At 39.7% G+C, this 19,951-nt stretch overlaps 1 protein-coding gene across 3 annotated transcripts in view; it reads left to right on the top strand.

Annotated features, from left to right (window-relative positions):
* Positions 1 to 19,951, top strand: part of aco1 (aconitase 1, soluble) — a 72,530-nt gene that overhangs the window by 48,864 nt on the left and 3,715 nt on the right. For all 3 annotated transcript variants that reach the window (XM_052019800.1, XM_052019798.1, XM_052019801.1), the window contains 9 exons: positions 7,246 to 7,362; positions 9,023 to 9,182; positions 12,058 to 12,193; positions 13,601 to 13,685; positions 14,523 to 14,679; positions 16,110 to 16,234; positions 16,500 to 16,604; positions 17,710 to 17,852; positions 19,208 to 19,355. In XM_052019800.1, coding sequence (XP_051875760.1) covers positions 7,246 to 7,362; positions 9,023 to 9,182; positions 12,058 to 12,193; positions 13,601 to 13,685; positions 14,523 to 14,679; positions 16,110 to 16,234; positions 16,500 to 16,604; positions 17,710 to 17,852; positions 19,208 to 19,355 — 1,176 coding nt within the window. The remainder of the gene's footprint in view (positions 1 to 7,245; positions 7,363 to 9,022; positions 9,183 to 12,057; positions 12,194 to 13,600; positions 13,686 to 14,522; positions 14,680 to 16,109; positions 16,235 to 16,499; positions 16,605 to 17,709; positions 17,853 to 19,207; positions 19,356 to 19,951) is intronic.

The following is a 19,951-nucleotide window of genomic DNA, read 5'->3' on the forward strand; positions in this document are numbered from 1 at the left end:
AAGGGTTCACCAAAAGCAGGAATTGGCTTCAAAGGAGCCACAGGGGGTTTTTGATTTGGTTTACCTACCATCTGACATGTGTGGCAGGTTCGACAAAACATCACCACATCTTTTCTCAAACCAGGCCAATAGAATTGTTTCAAGATCTTCCCTACAGTTTTATTCACACCAAAATGACCACCCAAAGGCATACTGTGGGCCAGGTTTAAAATCTCATCCCTATAAACTTTTGGAACAACAACCTGATGAATAACTTCCCATTCCTCATTAACAGGAACATGAGGAGGTCTCCACTTCCTCATTAACACTCCATTTTTGACATAGTATCCAATTGGCACTTTTTCAATCTCCTCACATGAGAGTACTTTTTCTTTCAATTCTGTCAACTCAGGGTCCTTTGTCTGTTCCACCATAAAATCCTTCCTCGACAAAGACAAATCTTTAAATTCAGGCTCACTATAAGGATGTTGATCCTCCAGTGAAGACAGAAAAGTCTCAGATAAGGCATCATAATTTTCTTCCTGTTTAGGACTGTCACAAGGAACCACATCAGACTGCACCGGACTGTCTGTCTTGGCTAATTCTTTAGCTCTAGCTCGAGTCACCGCACATGATGGGTAAACATCTGGATCATTCTCAGACTCATCAATCCTTGGTTTGGTTGTTAACCGTACCACAGGATCACTTTCTCCATCTGCAAGGTCATTTCCCAATAACAAAGAAACTCCTTCCACTGGCAAACTAGGTCTTATCCCTATCTCGACTGGTCCTTCTACGAACTTTGACTTTAAAATCACCCTGTGAAAAGGGACAGACATGGTCTCACCTGTAACGCCTCGTACTAGGTTTACTTCACCAGTGTCACTTTCTTCACCAAAATTTAAAACACTGTCCAGCAAGAGAGATTGACTAGCCCCAGTATCTCTAAGAATTTTCACTGGCACCTGGGGTGACTCATCATTCAGTGAAACAAAACCCTCTGATACATACGAACGGAATTCTTTTCTCACCTCCTCCAACTTTTCCGCTTTTCCCTCTTGCAAGGACTGGTCTTTAACAGCATCTCCTAAACCTTTTTGATTTTTAATTGCCTGAAAGCAAGCATTGGGCCCAACTTCCTTCTTTTTCTTCAAAAGGGCACAATTAGATATCACGTGGCCAGGTTTCCTACAGTAATAACAAGTACGCTCAACAGGTTTCTCCAGCCCTGGCTTCTTTTCATCTTTTCCTTTTTGATTACCTCCCAATTTAATCTCCGGTTTACCTGGATTGTCTTTGTAACTCTTTTGAAAGGTTTTAGGTTGTCCCCATTTGGATTTATGGGTTAAAGCATAATCATCTGCCAACCTAGCAGTTTCTTGTAAAATTTCCACTCCCTTTTCATTTAAATATGTAGTTATCTCAGCTGGAACACATCTTTTAAAGTCTTCCACTAGTATCAATTCTGTCAATTTATCATAATCCCCATCTACATTTTTAGCCAGGCACCATCGTTCAAAACATATTCCCTTTCCATTGGCAAATTCCATATAAGTCTGATCTGCAGATTTCCTCAAGTCTCTGAATTTTTGTCTATAAGCCTCAGGGACCAATTCATAGGCCTTCAAAATAGCTTGTTTTACCTTGGTATAATCAGCTGCATCCTCAGCAGACAAAGCAGAATAAGCTTTTTGAGCTTTACCTTTAATCACACTCTGTACCATAAGAGCCCATCCTTTCCTTGGCCAGTTTGAACTCACAGCAACCTTTTCAAAATGTTGGAAATACTGATCAACCTGATCTTCCTCAAAAGGAGGGACTAATCGAACCTCCCTGCTGGCTGAAAAACCATCATCAGAATCAGATTCCAAACTCCTACGCTTCATTTGTAACTCATGCTGCCTCTGCTTCTCCTTCTCCTCACTATCCAGCTCCATCCTCTTCAATTCCATCTGCTTCATTGCTAGATCAGCCTCTATCTTCATCTGAGTTAGCTTTTGTTCAGTCTCTAATTTCTTTTGTTCGGCCTCTAATCTCTTTTCCTCTTGTTCGGCCTCTAATTTCTTTTGTTCTCGTTCAGCCTCTATCTTTAACTGGGTTTGCTCTCGTTCAGCCTCTAATCTCTTTTGTTCTCGTTCAGCTTCTAATTTATATTGCTCTCGTTCAGCCTCTATCTTTGCCAGCTGCACCTGTGCCTCAGAAATTGCTATTTCACTGCCAGGAAACTGTTTTAACACTTCCTTCTCAAACACCTTCTTTTCCACATAATGGCCAGCTATCAGTCTCTGAATATCTGCCTTTCTCATAGACTGCTTTACTTCTGTAAGGTTTAGCTTTGTAGCAATCTTTATCAGATCATCCTTTTTCGCCACCTCCAATCCCTTTTGGGTTGGTGACTCCAAAAATGCCTTAATATCCATTGCTGCTGGTTTCCACACACACAAGCCAATTAAAAAGAATTTATCAGACCTCCCTCAAAAATCTTTGGATTGAATCCCGAACAAATCTCGTCAATCTGGGGAACGATCCCAGACGACACTCGTTAACCTTTTGGTTGGATCCCGGACGAATCTCGTTAACCTTGGGAACTATGCCGGACGAGCCCCCAATTTTGTCACGAACCAGCAACAAAAGAAACACACTGAGCATGATTCAGTGTTAAAAACTATTTTATTAATCACTACTTATGATAATACGTAAAATAAAAGTAAAAATGTTAGTATGTTAGAATTCAAAAATGTTAAACCTCGAACGTTAACCCCAAAACTAAACTCGTCGTGTGTGTGACAAAGTCCAAAACTCCCAGTTCCGGAATGGTTCTTAAAGTTCAGTTCCGCAAGCCATAAGGTGAAACATGAGCAAGGGCTTCTTCAACAACCACCGTTGTCTGAAGATAAGATGTAGATGTAGAAAAACATAGAGAGAGTACATACGAAATCCAAATGTTCCACGATGGAACCCAAACGACACTTCAGTGTTTACTCGGTAGTGACTTCCTCACCCCGAAAAGCATCCGAACCGTGGTCGTCCGCACACAAATACCTGTTTCCTTCTACAGGTCAGCAACAAAGTGAACTCCTCCAGATTACTTCCAACTTCCATACATGGATTTCAGTGGCAAACACAGTTATTGTTTCTCATCCATCGATAGAGAAAACAAGCAGGCTGGTGTCTCTCTCCCTTCTCTCTCTCTCCTTCTTCTTCTTCTTACTTCTTCAACAACGTCATTACGTCCTTTATCTTCTATTGACGTAAGCACGCCCCACACACACATACACACACACTCTCTATCTTAAAGGGACTTTCACTGAGTCCATAACAGAACATAGAACACTACAGCACAGTACAGGCCCTTTGGCCCACAATTTTGTGCCGAAATTTTATCCTGCTCTAAGATCTATCTAATCCTTCCCTCCCACATAGCCCCCTATTTTTCTATCATTCATGTGTCTAAGGGTCTCTTAAATGTCCCTAACGTATGTGCTCCCCCAACCTCTGCCGGTAGTGTGTTTCATGCACCCTCCACTCTGTGTGTAAAAAAAAACTTATCCCTGACATCCCCCCTTATACCTCCCTCCAATCACCTTAAAATTATGTCCCCTCATGTTAGCCGTCGTCGCACTGGGGAAAAAGTCTCTGACTGTCCACTCGACCTATGCCTTTTATTATTTTGTACACCTCTATCAAGTCACCTCTCATCCTCCTTCTCTCCAAAGAGAAAAGGCCTAGCTCACTCAACCTATCCTCATAAGACATGCTCTCCAATCCAGGCAACATCCTGGTAAATCTCCTCTGCACCCTCTCTAAAGCTTCTACATCCTTTCTATAATGAGGCAACCAGAACTGAACACAAGTGTGGTCTGACCAGAGTTCTATAGAGCTGCAACATCACCAAGTCTTGAACTCAATACCCCGACTAATGAAGGCCAACACTCCATATGCCTTCTTAACAACCCTATCGACCTGCCTGGCAACCTTGAAGGATCTATGGACATGGACCCCAAGATCTCTCTGTTCCTCCACACTGCTAAGAGTCCTGCTGTTAACCTTGTATTCTGCTTTCGAATTTGATCTCCTGAAGTATGTCACTTCACACTTATCTGGGTTGAACTCCATCTGCCACTTCTCAGCCCAGCTCTGCATTCTATCAATATCCTTTTGTAACCTACAGCAACCTTCTACACTATCCACAACACCACCAACCTTTGTACCATCAGCAAACTTACTAACCCACCTTTCCACATCGTCATCCAAGTCATTTATAAACATCACAAAGAGCAGGGATCCCAGAACAGATCCCTGCTGAACACCACTGGTCACTGACCTCCAGGCAGAATATGCTCCACCTACCACCATCCTCTGTCTTCTATGGGCAAGCCAATTCTGAATCCACACAGCCAAGTTTCCCTGGATCCCATGTCTCCTGACTTTCTGAATATATGAACAGAAGCAGCTTTAAACCAGTGGATTGAAAGCGACTTTTGTTTGTTTTAGGGCGAAACTTATCTTGTAAGCTTTCCTCCATCTCCTGAGCCTGCGCAGCACGTCTGAGACTAATTTGGGAATCTCATTCAGGACGTAGAATGCATGATACAGGAGATGGACTGCTATCTCATTTGGCCTCTAGATGGACACTTTTCTGGGAGTAAATGATACAAAGGAAAATTACTGGGAAGAGCAGCTATAATTTTACTTGTGCTTTGTCTGACCTGGCTGTGATTTGAATTGAGGGTGGGTACAAGGTATTCAGAATGGAAAATCTTCCATTCCCTGCAACTGATTGGGCTATTGACCAAAGAGAAAAAAGTGAGGTATTGAGTAGGATGATCCTACATTCTCCAGACAGATGGTCTGTGAAACGCAGAAATTTCTGGGAAGGGTTTTAGGTGTAGAAGAGACACTGACAGAGCATCCAGAACCAGAGGTCAGAGTCTCAGAAAAACAAGTTGACCACATAAGTCTGAACGGAGGAAAATCTGCACAGCAAATTTTGGGGGGTTGGGGGGCAACAGGTAGCCCTGCTGCCTCATGACTCTAGGGACCTTGGGTCCGTGTGGAGTTCACACAGGCTTCCTGTAAAGAAATCAAGGGTTATGGGGTATTTAAAAATAGGAAAATCTAGAAATAATCAGCAGGTCAGAGTGAAGAAGGAGATAGCAACACAGGTTGATGACCTTTCATTAGAATTGGCCGGTTTTGATGCAGACTGTAAAGGTTGGTTATCTATAATGGTTGAGTCATGACGGCTGTAATATGCCTTGTGGACATTGAGATGCTATTCCTTGAATTTTCCTTTGGACTTCAATGCATCAGTGTAAGAGGCAAAAGGCACAGAAGTCAAAGTGAGACGGAGAATTAATGTGACGGGCATCTGGAAGCTCAGTTCACCCTTGCAGACTGAACAAGAATGTTTCTGCAAAGAGGTTGTGCAGTCACCAGTGTAGCACAAATCACATTATGAGCACAGAATGTTAATCACATTATGAGCACAGAATGTTGAACACTAAGTTGGAGGAAGTACAAGTGAACCACTGCACCTGATAGGAGTGTTCGGGTGCTTGAATAGCAGGAAGGGAAGAGGTAAAAGAACAACTGTTTCTCCTCCTGTTGCATAGAAGAGTGCTGGGGGGGGGGGAGGGGGGGTGGTGAGGGTTGTTGTTGCTAGAGATAGAAGAGTGCAGCAGGGAGTTGTAGAGAGAACAGTCCCTTTTGAAATGCTGAATGGAGGGGGAAATATCTGTTGGTAGCAGATGTTGCATCTGAATGCAGAGGCTAATCAGGTAGAAGGTGTGGATAAGGGAAATTATAACATAACTCTGAGTGAGAGGAGAGGGCTTGAGAGCAGAAGTATGAAAATGGAACAGTTGTAGTTGATGAAGTCAGCTATGGTGAAGGAAAGCTACGGTCAAGGGAACAAAATTTTTTGGAAGCACTGGTGTAGAAGGTATCATCAAAACAGGACAGAACTGAAAAAAATGGGAGAATGAAATGGGGACCCATGGAAAGCAGTGTGGGAGAGGGTGGCTGTGGGCTGGAGGTGTACAGTATTGAGAGTTTCCAGCTTTTTTATTTACGAGTTTATTTACATCATGTGTCAGAAAGCTTGGGGTTTTGTTGATATACATGGGAAGGGGCTGAACAAGAGGAGAAAAATAGAATCATGATATGAAGAAATAATGGGTCTATGAGGATAGTTCTTGGAGATGAAATTTTCAAAAAAGCTCCGAGTAGTTGGGTGACCATGAGGTTGGAGGCCGTGCTGAGCAAATCTCAAGAGGAAATGAGCATAATAGCTGGTTGGGAAACTATAGTTTAATGTTCAGTGGTGGGGTCAATCACTGGGGACACAGTCCAGGTCTGAAGAAGTATCAGAAACTGGCATTCAACATTTGTGAGGTAGAGGTCAGTTTGCCAGACAACAACAGCATTGCCCTACAGGGCACTACCACCATTGTGTCATTTACTCTCTCCTGGTCTTCACCCTATCTCAGACATTCCGTTTTTCCTCTCTGCCCTCCCCCTTCTCTGCAAATTAAAACCTGTTTGATCTCTAATATTGCCAAACAGTGCTGAAAGGCCATCAATCTTAAACTTTAACTCTCTTTCTCTCTCCTCGGATGCTGAGTTGAGTATTTCCAGCATTTTCTACTTTTATTTCAGGTACCTAATCTCTATAGCTTTTTGCTTTTCAAAGGCATATGGGGATTTGGCAGAAAGTGGAGTTGAGGTAGATTAGCCATGATTTATCAAATGACAGAACAAGCTGTATGGCTTGCTTTCATTTCTTATTTTCTTCTGGGTTGACTGTTTCTATGTAGTGTCGATAAGAGGGTAACATTTTGAAGGTTGATGGATTATAAAATTTGCTCTTTGCTTAATTAACTATGCTTTAACTGCAATGGAAATCAATATTACATGGAAAATGTTCTTTAGATCAGATAAAACAAGACAAGTTTTAAATTAGCGCACGTGCCTATTAAGATTATTACAGAGAAGTAAGTTTATTCAATTAGCTCTTTCTGCCACATTAAAGAGCAGTAAATAAAAGCCGCTTATGTGGACGTGAGTGACGTGTAGTTTATGCAAAATTCAGAATGTGCAAAAATGCTTTTCAGATGCTGCATAACCAGATATTGATGTATGTTAAATTCTTCTCTATTTCAACAAAATAGTTGTTAAGAAAAAAAGTTAGAAAAAAATACTGTTTTCATGGAGTGATTGTTGCATCATGAACTCTTACAAACTATATTCCTTTGTTCCATGCAGATTGTGGAACTGGATCTTAGCACTGTGGTATCGTGTTGTAGCGGTCCCAAACGACCTCAGGACAAAGTAGCCGTGTCTGATATGAAACAAGATTTTGAAAGTTGTTTGACTGCAAAGGTGAGCTGCAGGACTGCTGTCTACCAATAGAAATGCATAGCAATGAAAGTTTTGTCTGAGCATAAACTGGCTAAAAGCTGGGAACCAGCTATATGCTTGTTAGAGGAGACTATCAGGTTGGAGTGCCTCGGGTTTCAGTGCTGCAAATGCAGCTGTTTCCATTGCAGAAGTACCCTGAATTCAGAAACTGCATGAATAGTGGTTTGATTTATTGGCAGTATCAAAAAGCCTGAGACATTGGCTCAGAAAATACAGTGCAATTTGCAAAGGATATAAAAATAAGGTAAATAAATTTTGCAATCATCTCTGGAGTGGGTTTAATGTTCTCTGATTTCTGACTCCAGTGTTACCATTGAGCTATGAGCGTACTCGCCAGTCTCTTGGCCAATGCTTGTCCCCCAGCTGAGAGCACTAAAGTACTGGAGATGCTGCAAACCCGAAATATAAAAAAACAAAAATATTTAACAAATGAGCAGAGAGAGAAATAGGGGGATATAAACAAATTTGTAATTTTACAAAGATGGTCAATGTGTGAACTAAACTTGTTGGGATACTGGAGACAAAAACCTTGAAATTATTTACGAAACAATGAAAGCAAATATAGTAACTAGGATAGGGCTTGCAATATCTTGAGCCTGCCCTGTCATGCATTAAGATCGTGGCCTCGACAGTAGGAGTGGTGGCAAGGGTGGGACATTAGAATCTTTCTGCATGGATGAATTAAGGTAGGTTGAGCCTCTCCTCATCCTTAATGATCTTGCAGATTTGTACGCACTATAATTTTATTGAGAGAAATGCATATTTAACACCGAGCACAGGAAGAGTTCTATCAGAAACAAAATACTGTGAAAATAGTCTAAGATGATCATAGAAAATGCTTTAAGTATTCAGTAGACCAAACAACATCTGGTGAGAGAAGCAGAGTTAATATTCCCAGTTAATGAGCTTAAATCAGAACCTTTTATTGTCAGGCTTCTATCAATATGCCTGTGACAAGAGGAAATGAAAAGAGTTTTTCTCAGTATTGTCTGTTTTGTTTTTTCTCATTTAAATAATTAAACGTGATTGGATATTCTTAAGACAATGGACTATTAATTTCTGTGATTTTTTTTTCCCTCATAATTGTGCCAATTCCTAGAAGCTACATGCATAGTTGATCTAGTGCATTTGAAAATGGAAGTAACTTATTTCCTGTACAAGGTTCTTCTCTCTTCCTCCCATTACCTCCTGCCCATTGCAAGAAAATAGACATTATTCTTTGCTTCAATGATTGCGCTCGGACCTTTTTTTTGCTTGGTACACTTCCACTTTAGTACTAGAGATTTGTCTAGTTGACAGTGTTTCAGACTTCCAAAGAAGCTGGCTACTGGAGTCAAGAAAACACCTCTATGATAATGAGACAATAAATACACTGAAGGGAATAGAGAAAGTTTCTATCAGACAGGAATTTTGTGTTCTTTTTATCAATTTATGATCATCTAAACAGTAGGTGTGCTAGAAAATGGCTCTAAATTGTAACTGCTCCAACATAGTCTCTTTTTCCTCAAGTTTAACCACATCTCTCTGAAAGTTTGAATGGAAAATCAAGGATGAAGAATTATAATAAAGCCAAGTTTTCTGTCTTTTATTTTTTCTCTCTCTCTTTGACACTCAATTTTAGCAAGGATTTAAAGGATTTCAGATTGCACCAGTTCGGCAAAACGACAAAGTGATGTTTAAATACAACACGCAGGAGTATGAATTGTGCCATGGCTCAGTGGTAATTGCTGCTATCACCAGCTGTACCAACACCAGCAATCCATCTGTGATGTTAGGAGCAGGTTTGTTACCTCCTGTAGTACTTGGTTACCTTCCTGGACTTCACTGTAGTTAAGATAATTGTGGTGAGTTTTGCCTGTGAAATATTTTGTGGAGTAATGTAGACTTCCTGTATTATGGTACAGATTAAGTTGATGAGACATTTTATTTCCCAAAGAACATTGTACCATGTATTACACAGCTGAAGAGCAGCTAAGTTTAGGTTAGTCTCCCTTGTGTTTCTTTTAAGCGTACAGGGTAAAATCAAAGACTGTTTAGAATTTATATAGTTTTGAGGTTAACTGGTGCTTGTATATTCTTTCCTTGGGACCAAAAGAGACTAGAGTGGAATGACTTCTGTGTGTATGTATCTCCTCTTGGCCATTCATGTGATACTAGTTGGGTAATTTCAGGATTATAACCAAGACTGCATTGTGGTCAGGCTCACCAGCAGAGATAACTCTCTTTGCTGGTGTCTGATCATGTCCTTAAATCTCACAAAGTTCAAGTGCAGTGTGCCACACAGTGGTAGAATGGAAGTTTGCAACTACAATTCTTAACAAACTAAACGGTCAGTCTTGTTGGGTAAATGCAGACTAAATCTTGAATAGTTTCCAAGGTATGGGAAATCAGAAGGGCACACAATCTGGTTACTAGAGATTCTGGACAGCACACTTGCTCTACAGTTGTGTTAAGGAGGCTAACTCACTCACAGTTCCCAGACATTGTGATGTAACTCAAAAGTAGAATAATTCTGGATGCTGGTGCTCTGAAATAGAAACTGACAATACTAAAAATACCTATCAGGACCGTCACTAAATGCAAAATTCGGATTCAGATTCATAAACTTCCATCAAAACTGATATATTTCATATATGTTAAGTGTTAAACAAGTGCAGAGACAGGGAAAGAAAGGAGGGAAGAAAATAATGTACGACATAAATTGGCAAATTAAATTGGTTTATTATTGTCACATGTACCAAGGTACAGTGAAAAACTATTTTGCATGCCATCCATACAGATCATTTCATCACATCAGTATATCGAGGTAGTACAAGAAATACAGGTAGGAGTTGGCCATACAACACTCAAGCTGGCTCCACCGGTCAATATCCTGTGCCTCAAACCCACTTTCCAACCCAACTCTTGGTTCCTTTGGTGACCAAAGTCTCTCAATCTGACCCTTGAATATACTTGGTGAAAATTCAGTCCTCTGAGATGAAGGATTCCAAATGCTCACAGCCCTAAGAGTAAAGAAATTTCTTCTCACCTCTGTCTTGGCCAATCACTTATCCTTACATACTTATTCTTCAACACTTATCTTTCCAGTTACAGACTCTCCAGCATCTGCCCCTGTCAATTAAATTCTGAATCTTGTATGGCTCAATGATATCACAAATTATTTTTCTAAATTCTGCCGTGAGTATAGGCCAATGTACACAAAAGCCAATTAGTTTTTTCTCCTCTGTCTTAGCACCAGATAATGAAGTATTTCGGTGCTCTCTTTTGTGATTTGCCAATGTTATCTGACATCCTTGACAGTGAAAAGAGTGTGTGTGCAATTGAAGAGAGCCAAAAGTAACTAAACACATTCTAGACCAACTCCTGTTGATTTAGGAATATTTAGCGCATATTGACTTCCAAACAACAGCTGTGTTTTATATTGCTGCCCATAAAACCTGCAGCTGTGGTGATTCCCTTTCATTCATTGAGGACTTGTGGATAACTTGATAGCTGATGAACAGTTAAACATGTGAAATATTTTATAATTTTGTTTTTTTATTATGCTAATTGGATGTTGCTAGAAATACCAGCGTTTATTCTCCATTCCATTTTGTGTCTGAACTGAGGACGCAATTAAGAGTTAATCACATTGGTGAGTCTGGAGCCTCATAAAATCCAGGCAGGGTAAGAGTGGCAGATTCCCTTTCCTGAAGGTTATTGATAAAGCACATGGGTTTTTATGACAATCCATAATTTCATGGTTATCATTATTAACTCTAATTTTAATTCCTGCTTTATTTAAATTCCCCGTCTGCCATGGTGGGATTCATATTGTGGTTCTGGATCAATGTTGCAGAACTCTGATTGTTGGTCCAGTAAATTGACTCCAGTGCTACTGAGTCACGAAGCAATTGTGCTTAATTACCACTTTTTGTGCATTTCTGTAAAGCATTTGCTAAGTGCACTTGCAATCTTCCGACTCCATTTAAATCATATTTGGCATAAGGAATTTGTAGGTTATTGTGCCAGTTAGTTATTTCATTATGCTGTTCCTACTGAATGAAATGCTGATTTGACAGAGCCTTCCTGGGCTGTTTTTTTTTGAATAATATTGGCCATTGAAAAATATTAGTTTTCTTTAATTAAAAATCATTCAGTGAAGTGAACTTTTAAATGTTATTTGTACAAATAAATCTTAGCAACTTGAATTCAGACAGCATAAAAGAGAGCCATTTGTCCCATCAATCTATACCTGGCTGTTGACGGAGCTGTTCAAATTAATCCCCTACCCCATAATCTTAGAAATGTCCCATCACCATTTTAAGAAATATTTCTATGGAATCTCACTCCACCACTTTCCAGATTTTAACAATCCTCATTGTGGGAAATTTCTCCTTTTTTCTGTGCTGTTTTTTGCTGATTAAACCTACAGTTTTCTATTACCAACCAACTTGCAAGAAGAAATAGATTCTTTCATCTTGGTATATCAAAATCCCTTCTAATTTCGAATACCTCTAATTATAGAGGAAATGCCTCCAGTGGGGAAATAGCTAGAGTGAGAAACTCTGTTAAATCATCTATTATGTCATCAACAGCACAGCAACATCCCCATCTTGTGATTTTGTTCAGGAAATTCACTTAATTTTTTTTTGTCCTTCCACACTTTGTTGGTAGGGTTATTGGCAAAGAAAGCAGTAGAAGCTGGTCTCGATGTTAAACCATACATCAAAACCAGCTTATCTCCAGGAAGTGGTGTAGTTACGTACTACTTAAAGGAGAGTGGAGTCATGCCATATCTCACCAAATTAGGGTAAGTCCAGAATAATTCTGCAATTTATGTTAATAGCCCTGGTCCTTGCTGGGATTTTGTGGAGACTGGTATTCTATTAAGTGCACATTACAATGTAGTAATCTCTCATCTTTCTTTAACATCTGTGTAGAATTCCTGCCTCTTTATACATTAGACTTATAATCTGAAAGAACTTTCTCTAGCTCAAATGGAACAAAAAAAATTTACTTTTCAGTTCTCTTCCTGCAGTCATCTCTTTAAGTCTGTACATTAATAGTGTTTCTTAAATATTCATTGCAGTTTAATTCCGATCCCCGTTCCAAGCTTGTTTTGGTACTTGATTGAGAAGGTTGATTGAAGCCATCTTTCACACCATAGGCTTGTACACCAGAGCTCAGCTAAATGAGCAAGAAGGATTTGTTCAGTTAAATGTTTGCGGGCAATTGTTCTGGATTCTTTTTCAATTGTAATAAGTCCAATTGGGTCATGGAAGACAATTATTTATTTATATGGAATTTGAAAAGCAACTTGCACAACTCTGTAACTGAATGTTGGGTTTGACAGTCCATTCAGTGGCATCAGTGGATGGCTTGTGTCTGCACCTCCTGGATCAGTGTACAGTTGTCAGTGGTCGCCTATGCGATGGACGGATTGCACTTCACCACGTTTGGAATTGGATGTTTCTATCATTTCTAATTTCTGGAGGAGAGAGCCTCACTTGCCCTGTGTTCAAACGCAATACATTGCAACCCTTTGTTATCTATACTAGGTGAAGTCTGCCCGAGGTTCTTCAGTTGAGAGTTTGTTTGGGACATTGCAGGCCATCCACTTTCTGTGCTGCTGATCGCTGGCATTCTTTTGTGTCAGGGAAATAATTCCAGAAAGGGTTGTGGAACTTAAAGGCTGTTCCACAGCACACTTTTGCTTCAAGGTTTATTTGTGTTTGCGAGTCACCCAGGGTCCTGCAGAAATCTTGGAGCATAGTAGCATTTCATTTGATACTTGTTGGCAGAATATTGGACAATGGACATGGATGGGATTGGGGGTTGTATGCTGCTAATTATTCTCATTGCCACTTTGATTTGTCTGTCAATGAATTTGTATAGGAACTGTTACACCAGACCAATCGGCAATATTCTGATGTGGGTAGGATCAGTGCTTGAGATGGCATGCATTGTATTTAAATAGCTGGATTTGATAAAGGAGTTCAGCAAGGTGGTCTGACTGTCTAAGAATGCACAGGAAAGTATAAAGTTGACCAAATAATTCCCAGCAGTCAGAAAATGCTTTGAGATATCCTGAAGTTGTGAAGCTGTCATTTCAAGTGCAACACAAATTGTCATATTGAAAGATGCAGGAAGGTAGAGTAGTGCTTTCACATTTTTAACTTTGTGTGATTTTATGAGAAGTTATTTCTGTACTCTGTAGGTTTGATGTTGTTGGCTATGGGTGCATGACGTGTATTGGTAACAGTGGTCCTCTCCCAGAGACTGTTGTGGAAGCCATTACCAAGGTAAATTACTGTTAATCTTATTTTTTTTATTGAGCTGAGATGATCTTTAATGTCGGTGATAACTTCCAGATGTAACTATTCCAGACTGCTCCTGGCTAGCCTCTTGCATTCTACCCTTTAAGCCCAAAGGCATCCAGAATTTTGCTGCCTGCTTTCTAACTTGCACCAGTTCTTATTCACCCGTCACCCTGTGCTTGATGACCTATGCTGGCTTCTGGCTAAGGAACACCTCACTTTCAAAAAAGTCTTATCTATGCTCTCAAATTACTCCATGGTCTCTCCTTTCCCCATTTCTCCTCTTTCTTTTCATTCCTTTAACTCTGGCATATTGATCGTTCCAATTTTTAATCAGTCCACTGTTTACTGCTGTGCTCTCAGGTTCCTGGACCTTGAGCATCGACATTTCCTCCTCTTTTTTGCTTCTTTAAAAATCTACCTTTTTGACCAGGCTTTCGGTCATCAGCTTTAATACGTCCTTCTGTAGCTTGATGCTAAAACTTCAAAAATGCTCCTGTGAAGAATTTAACCTGTTGGGCATGTTAAAGATGATATGTCAATGCAAGTTGCTGGTGCACCACCACATTGTCCTCTCAAAGTATCGAATCATTTTGATCCTTTGAAGGAGAAGAGCCTGAGCAATTTAATGTACAATGTAATTGGACGGTTGTTTAGTTTCTTCTAAGGATCACCAGGCCAAAAGAGGAAGAATTAACTTGGAGTCATTTTTCAGGGAGCTGAAGAAACAGCAATAAAAATTGCTGTTGTCAGTGTGCTTATTCCAATGACTGGTATAATGCTTGTCGACGTCACATTTGAAGTAATGTAATCTTTGTTCAGGGTGACCTTGTTGCAGTTGGCGTGTTATCTGGGAACAGAAACTTCGAAGGCCGTATACATCCCCACACACGCGCTAATTACTTGGCTTCACCACCATTGGTTATCGCATACGCCATAGCTGGGAGCATACGGATCAACTTTGAGGAGCAGCCATTGGGTAAGCTACTTCTGTGTCTTTTTCATCCTTGAATTGTTAAAGAAGGAGTTCCATAGTCAAAAAAAGCTCTGCAGTTTACTTTTAGTTTATTCTAAGGATCGGTCAAATAGCTAGGTAGATCCGTAGGATTGTATTATATACAGCAGAAGATGTGTTCATGGTAGCCTGAAAATGTTTTTTGTTTTTCTCTCCTTTTCATTCAAAAATTTCCAGTATTACATCTTCCTTCCTAAGTATATACTTGTCATTAATGTAATAGATCTGTGCTGCAAGAACTGAGGAGTCTGTATGTGTGTGCTGTGTAAATTTGTGTCTAGGGTTCCCCTATCTAGTTGAGTACCTTTCCTCATAAAATGTTACTCTCATAAAGCAGATGGAGAATAAGTTACCTATTTGAAAGTTTAGTATATTTATCAGTTTGGTAGGTCAGCACTGAATCCTATAAACGTGGGCTGGGGAACAATATGACTGCCACTGAGTTAAAATCCTGCATGTTACTTGGTAATCAGAAAAGAGATGTAGTAATATAGTGCCTTTCAACTGCTCAGATATCTCAAAATACTTTACAGCTAGTGAAGTATTTATAACGTAGCCAGTGTTGTAATGTAGGCGACAGCTCACCTGTACGTGAATCCTCGCAGTTTCAGTGACACAGATCTGATCCTGACCTCCAATGCTGTCTATGTGGAGTTTGCACATTCTCCCTGTGACCGTGTAGGTTTCTCCCAGGTACTCTGATTTCGTCTCACATCAAAAAAGTCTGAGTTAGGTTATTGACCTCTGTAAATTGCCACTAGTGTGTAGGTGACTGAGAATCTGGGGGCATTTGATAGGAATGTGGGGGGAAATAGGTCGTTGGAAAAATTAGTGGTGAATGATGTAGATTTGATGACCTTAAATGCCCTCCAATGTCATAAGGAGAAATGGAAATGTATGTATCAGTAGTATAAATATAACCAGTTTATCTATTTTAAAGATGTTGGTTGAGAAATATTGACCCACAAGATAATACCTGTGCTGCTCTTCGCATTAATGCCATGGGATATACTATGCTCACCAGACCGTGCAGGTTAGGCTTCAGTTTAATGTTGTTTCCAAAAGACAGCACATCTCAAACTGTCATGCTCCTTTAGTGCCGCCTTGAAAAGACAATCTAGATTGTCTGGAAGAAGACTTGAACCCACGTCTCACTGAGAGGTAACTGTACTTATTGCTAAGGCATGCCTAGGAGAGCCGTAGTGCTTTAATAGAGAAATGCTGGTGAATAACTTGTAATTTATAAGCATTCATGGCAAGGATTAAACACTCTGCACATGAAAAATTTGACTTGTGAAGATCATAACTAGGTAATGATGAGCTTCCTCCTTTAGGATGTTGCAGAATGCAGCACTATTTAATATTTGCATCTAAGCTCCACTTTCCTCTTTCAGGTGTTAATGCAGAAGGTAAGAAAATCTTCCTGAGGGATATTTGGCCAACCAGAGAAGAGCTGCAAACAATTGAGAGGAAGTTTGTCATTCCTGCCATGTTCAAAGAGGTTTATGAGAAAGTTGAGGTAAACTACTTGAACTTCACCCTGACAATTGGAAATTCATTAACTTAAGCTGCTGCAGCAGTGTCTTAGGAAATGTATTTTTTGTCTGATACTTAAAACTAGTATTTAAATGTGATATCAGGTTGCCATTGAAATATGGTAAGTTCTAGCCTCATAAAATATTATAGTCATCAGTGAGTTATAATCCATTGCTTCATCCTCCTTCAGTGGACTAGAGTTTCAGATGTTGTAGATGAGAACTTCTTTATGTTGTATTTCCTCACAGAAAGGAAATGAATCCTGGAATTCTTTGAATGCTCCCAGTGATAAACTATATACATGGAATCCTAAGTCAACATACATCAAATCCCCGCCTTTTTTTGAAAACCTGGTATGTACTTCTAATGTTTTCAATGTCCTCATAGCCTAAAGAAAAAGATACCAATATTTCTTGATTTAGTATCTCTGTAATATTCAGATAAATAATTTCATGGTGTGGTAGAGATTGAGAGGAACTGAATGTATTTAACGCACAAACTGCAGTGATGGACAGTAAAGAAGAGGATGTGTATTGCTTTGGTGCCTTTCTTGATCTCGGGATATCTCAAAGTATCTTAGTTCTGTAAATGTTTTTTGAAGCGTAGACACATCTGTAATGCAAGAAGTACAGCAGCCAATTTCCACTCAGCAAGATCCTACAAACTGCAGTGTGACAATGAACAGATAATCAGTTTTAGTGATGTGATTGATGGATCTATATATAGACTTCAGGACAGTCTGCTAGTCCTGTTTGAAGTAGTGCCATGGACCCTTTTGTGTACATCAGAGAAATGGAGTTTAGGATTAACTCTTCAAGGTAAGAACAGCTTCTTCTGACAGTGCTGTGCTCCTTCAGTACCGCGCTGGAAGTGTCGACTTACATCCTTGTGCTCAAGTCTCTGGAGCAGGATTTGAATCTGTCACCTGCCAAAGAGGCAAGCATGACACTTACATTTATATTATGCCTTTTAAGTTCGTAAAACATCAAGGCACTTCAAGAGAATGATGTTTCAAATAAAATGACACAGTCATTTGGAAAGATATTAAGAGAGAGGACCAAATGTTTGGTCAAAGTAGTAGGTTTAAGGAGCATTGTAGAATTGGAGAGGTAGTGAGGTGAAGAGGTTTAGGGATGGATTTCCAGAGGAGTTCCGTCAACAGTTGAGGTATAGCTCCCAATGGCAGAGCAACGGAAATCACGCACATGCTCGAGGCTAAAACCAGAGAAGCAAAGCGGTCGGATGTGTGTGCTCAAGTGGGGAAGGTATGGACGGTCTAAGGTGAGCCAAATCACATCCTCATTTGGCATCGATGGCTATGTGGTATCTTTATGAATTGGAGATTAGTAGTGGATTGTTGGCATGTATCAACTAGTATGCAGAATGATTAATACAGCATAGATTACATGTAGATTTTTATTTAAAGAAGTAACCTTGTACTTTTTAAATTTTGTCCAGACACTAGATCTTCAACCTCCTAAATCTATCGTTGATGCCTACGTCCTTTTAAACTTGGGTGATTCAGTGACAACTGATCACATCTCTCCAGCAGGGAACATTGCAAGAAACAGCCCTGCTGCACGGTATTTAACTGATCGAGGGTAAGGACAGGTCTTAAAGTTTGATGTTATAATAGTATTTAAGTCCTGCTATTGGTCACTTATTAGTTAATGTGTAACAGATGTTCAAAGTGACAGGAGGCAGTGTCTTGTAAACATTAATGTAATTGTGGAATAAACCATTAAGTTAGGAAACTCCTACAGTCCCTTATTTTGTCACCAAGACCAGTGTCTCTAATTAGAACATAGGAAGATAAAAAAACAAGTCAGCCATTTAGCTCTTCAAATCTGTTCTGTTGGGTGAGATCGTAGCTGGTCTATACCGGTAATGCCACATAGAGGTACTCTTTTAATTAACATTTTAATTGACTCTTTAACAGATCCCAGATTTAAGATGAACAATTGACCTTAAAGCAGGGAAGATTAAGAGGAGATGATGCTGAAGTGTTCCAAATCATGAAGGGTTTTGTTAAGGCAAATAAAGAGATGTTATTTCTTTAGGGCCACAGGATTGACAACTGGCAAAGAGAACCAGGGAGAATGTAAGGAACGTATTTTTTTTCTGTTGGGAGCTGTTATGAATGTCCTGTCTGATACCATGATGGAAGCAGAATCCATTTACCTTGCAAAAGTGAATTGGATAAATACTTCAATAAGGAAAGCGAAGGGTTGGAATATAAGGGGCAAGGGGATAAAATTAAGGTTAATTGTTTAGCACTTTCAAAGGCATGATGGGTTAAATGGCTTCCCTCTGTGTTTTACCATGGAATGAATGGACATAATTGAAAGAACTGTGGAGAAAGGCTGGTGATTATTGATGCAGCAACAGTCTTAGAGGCCTGTGTTAGGCAGTGTGAGGTGAACAAGAGGGAGGTGGTGGGTCTGCAGGTTGATGAGCAAGGGAATAGCTCATTGAAAAGCAAATTTGGGAGAAGAAAGTGTCTTTTGTTTTGTAGCCCATGTTCACTAAAGATAATGCTGCAAAATCTTAGAAATCAAGGATATCCTTCAACCAACTTACCCATATGTAATTGCATTGTAATCAAGGTGTGAATTGGTAGCTTTCAATACAGTTCCAGTGCCTCCTTAAAATGGCAGAGACCAATAAGACAGCTGAAGTCCCGAGGTTTGGACAGCTGGTTACTTTCTGAAAATTGTACTTCTCCAGTAGAATGGCTCAAGTTATCTGCATGATTTTGAATACTGAATTTTGATTTGATAGAACTATGAGAGTTAGAAGAACAAAGACAGAAAAAAAAATAGGGATGGAAGAAAGATGAGGAGAAACGTTAGGAAGGCCCTGTACTGGTAATAGTAAAGTCTTGGAGTTCTGTTAGGACTGGAATTTAAAATAAAACCTGCTTGAAATTGATTTTTTTTTTAATATCTCCTTTTAGTTTAACTCCCCGGCAGTTCAACTCGTATGGATCGCGTAGGGGCAATGATGCAGTTATGGCAAGGGGAACATTTGCAAATATCCGGTTGGTCAATAAATTCCTCAACAAGCAAGGGCCACAGACCATTCACTTCCCCAGTGGGGAGACGGTAAATGAGAAATCAAATGTTTAATATCACCATTATATGGTATGTGTATTGAGCCCCAGTGACTGGGGCTTACAGTAGATTAGAGTTCATCCTGTGTCTTGCTACGTATTGAGCTTGTTAGCAAAGTGCTCATGTGAAACTTCTGTCAAAGGCATTATATTATATTCTCCATTATACATGTAAGTAAGCGCAAATGTTATTGTCTTGGTGATTAATAATAGTTGCTGTTTCTGTTACTTGGGCTGTCGGTGATCTATTTGAGCCCTTCTTTCCTTCAGCACACAGTTAGCAACATTTGCTTTTCAGTCACGGTAGAGGTGACCTGAAGGATGCCTATCACCATGCACCGTCCCTATAATTATCAGACAAGCATGATATATGTATATGTTAAACTTCCCTCTCCCTTCACAGTATTTCCTTCCATCTTGAATTCTGTTCAGGGTAGATGATGACTTGTTTACATTACTTGAATAAATGTAAAAATATTTAACTTAAACATTAGCTGTACGTGTATTGAACATAACTGGTTTCAGGACCATGTTCAAAATTGCTCAACATGTCCAAAATAGATTTAAATAAAAATTCTAAATTGCATA

The sequence above is a fragment of the Pristis pectinata genome, chromosome 7 (assembly GCF_009764475.1).
Source record: "Pristis pectinata isolate sPriPec2 chromosome 7, sPriPec2.1.pri, whole genome shotgun sequence".
Classification (NCBI taxonomy): domain Eukaryota; kingdom Metazoa; phylum Chordata; class Chondrichthyes; order Rhinopristiformes; family Pristidae; genus Pristis; species Pristis pectinata.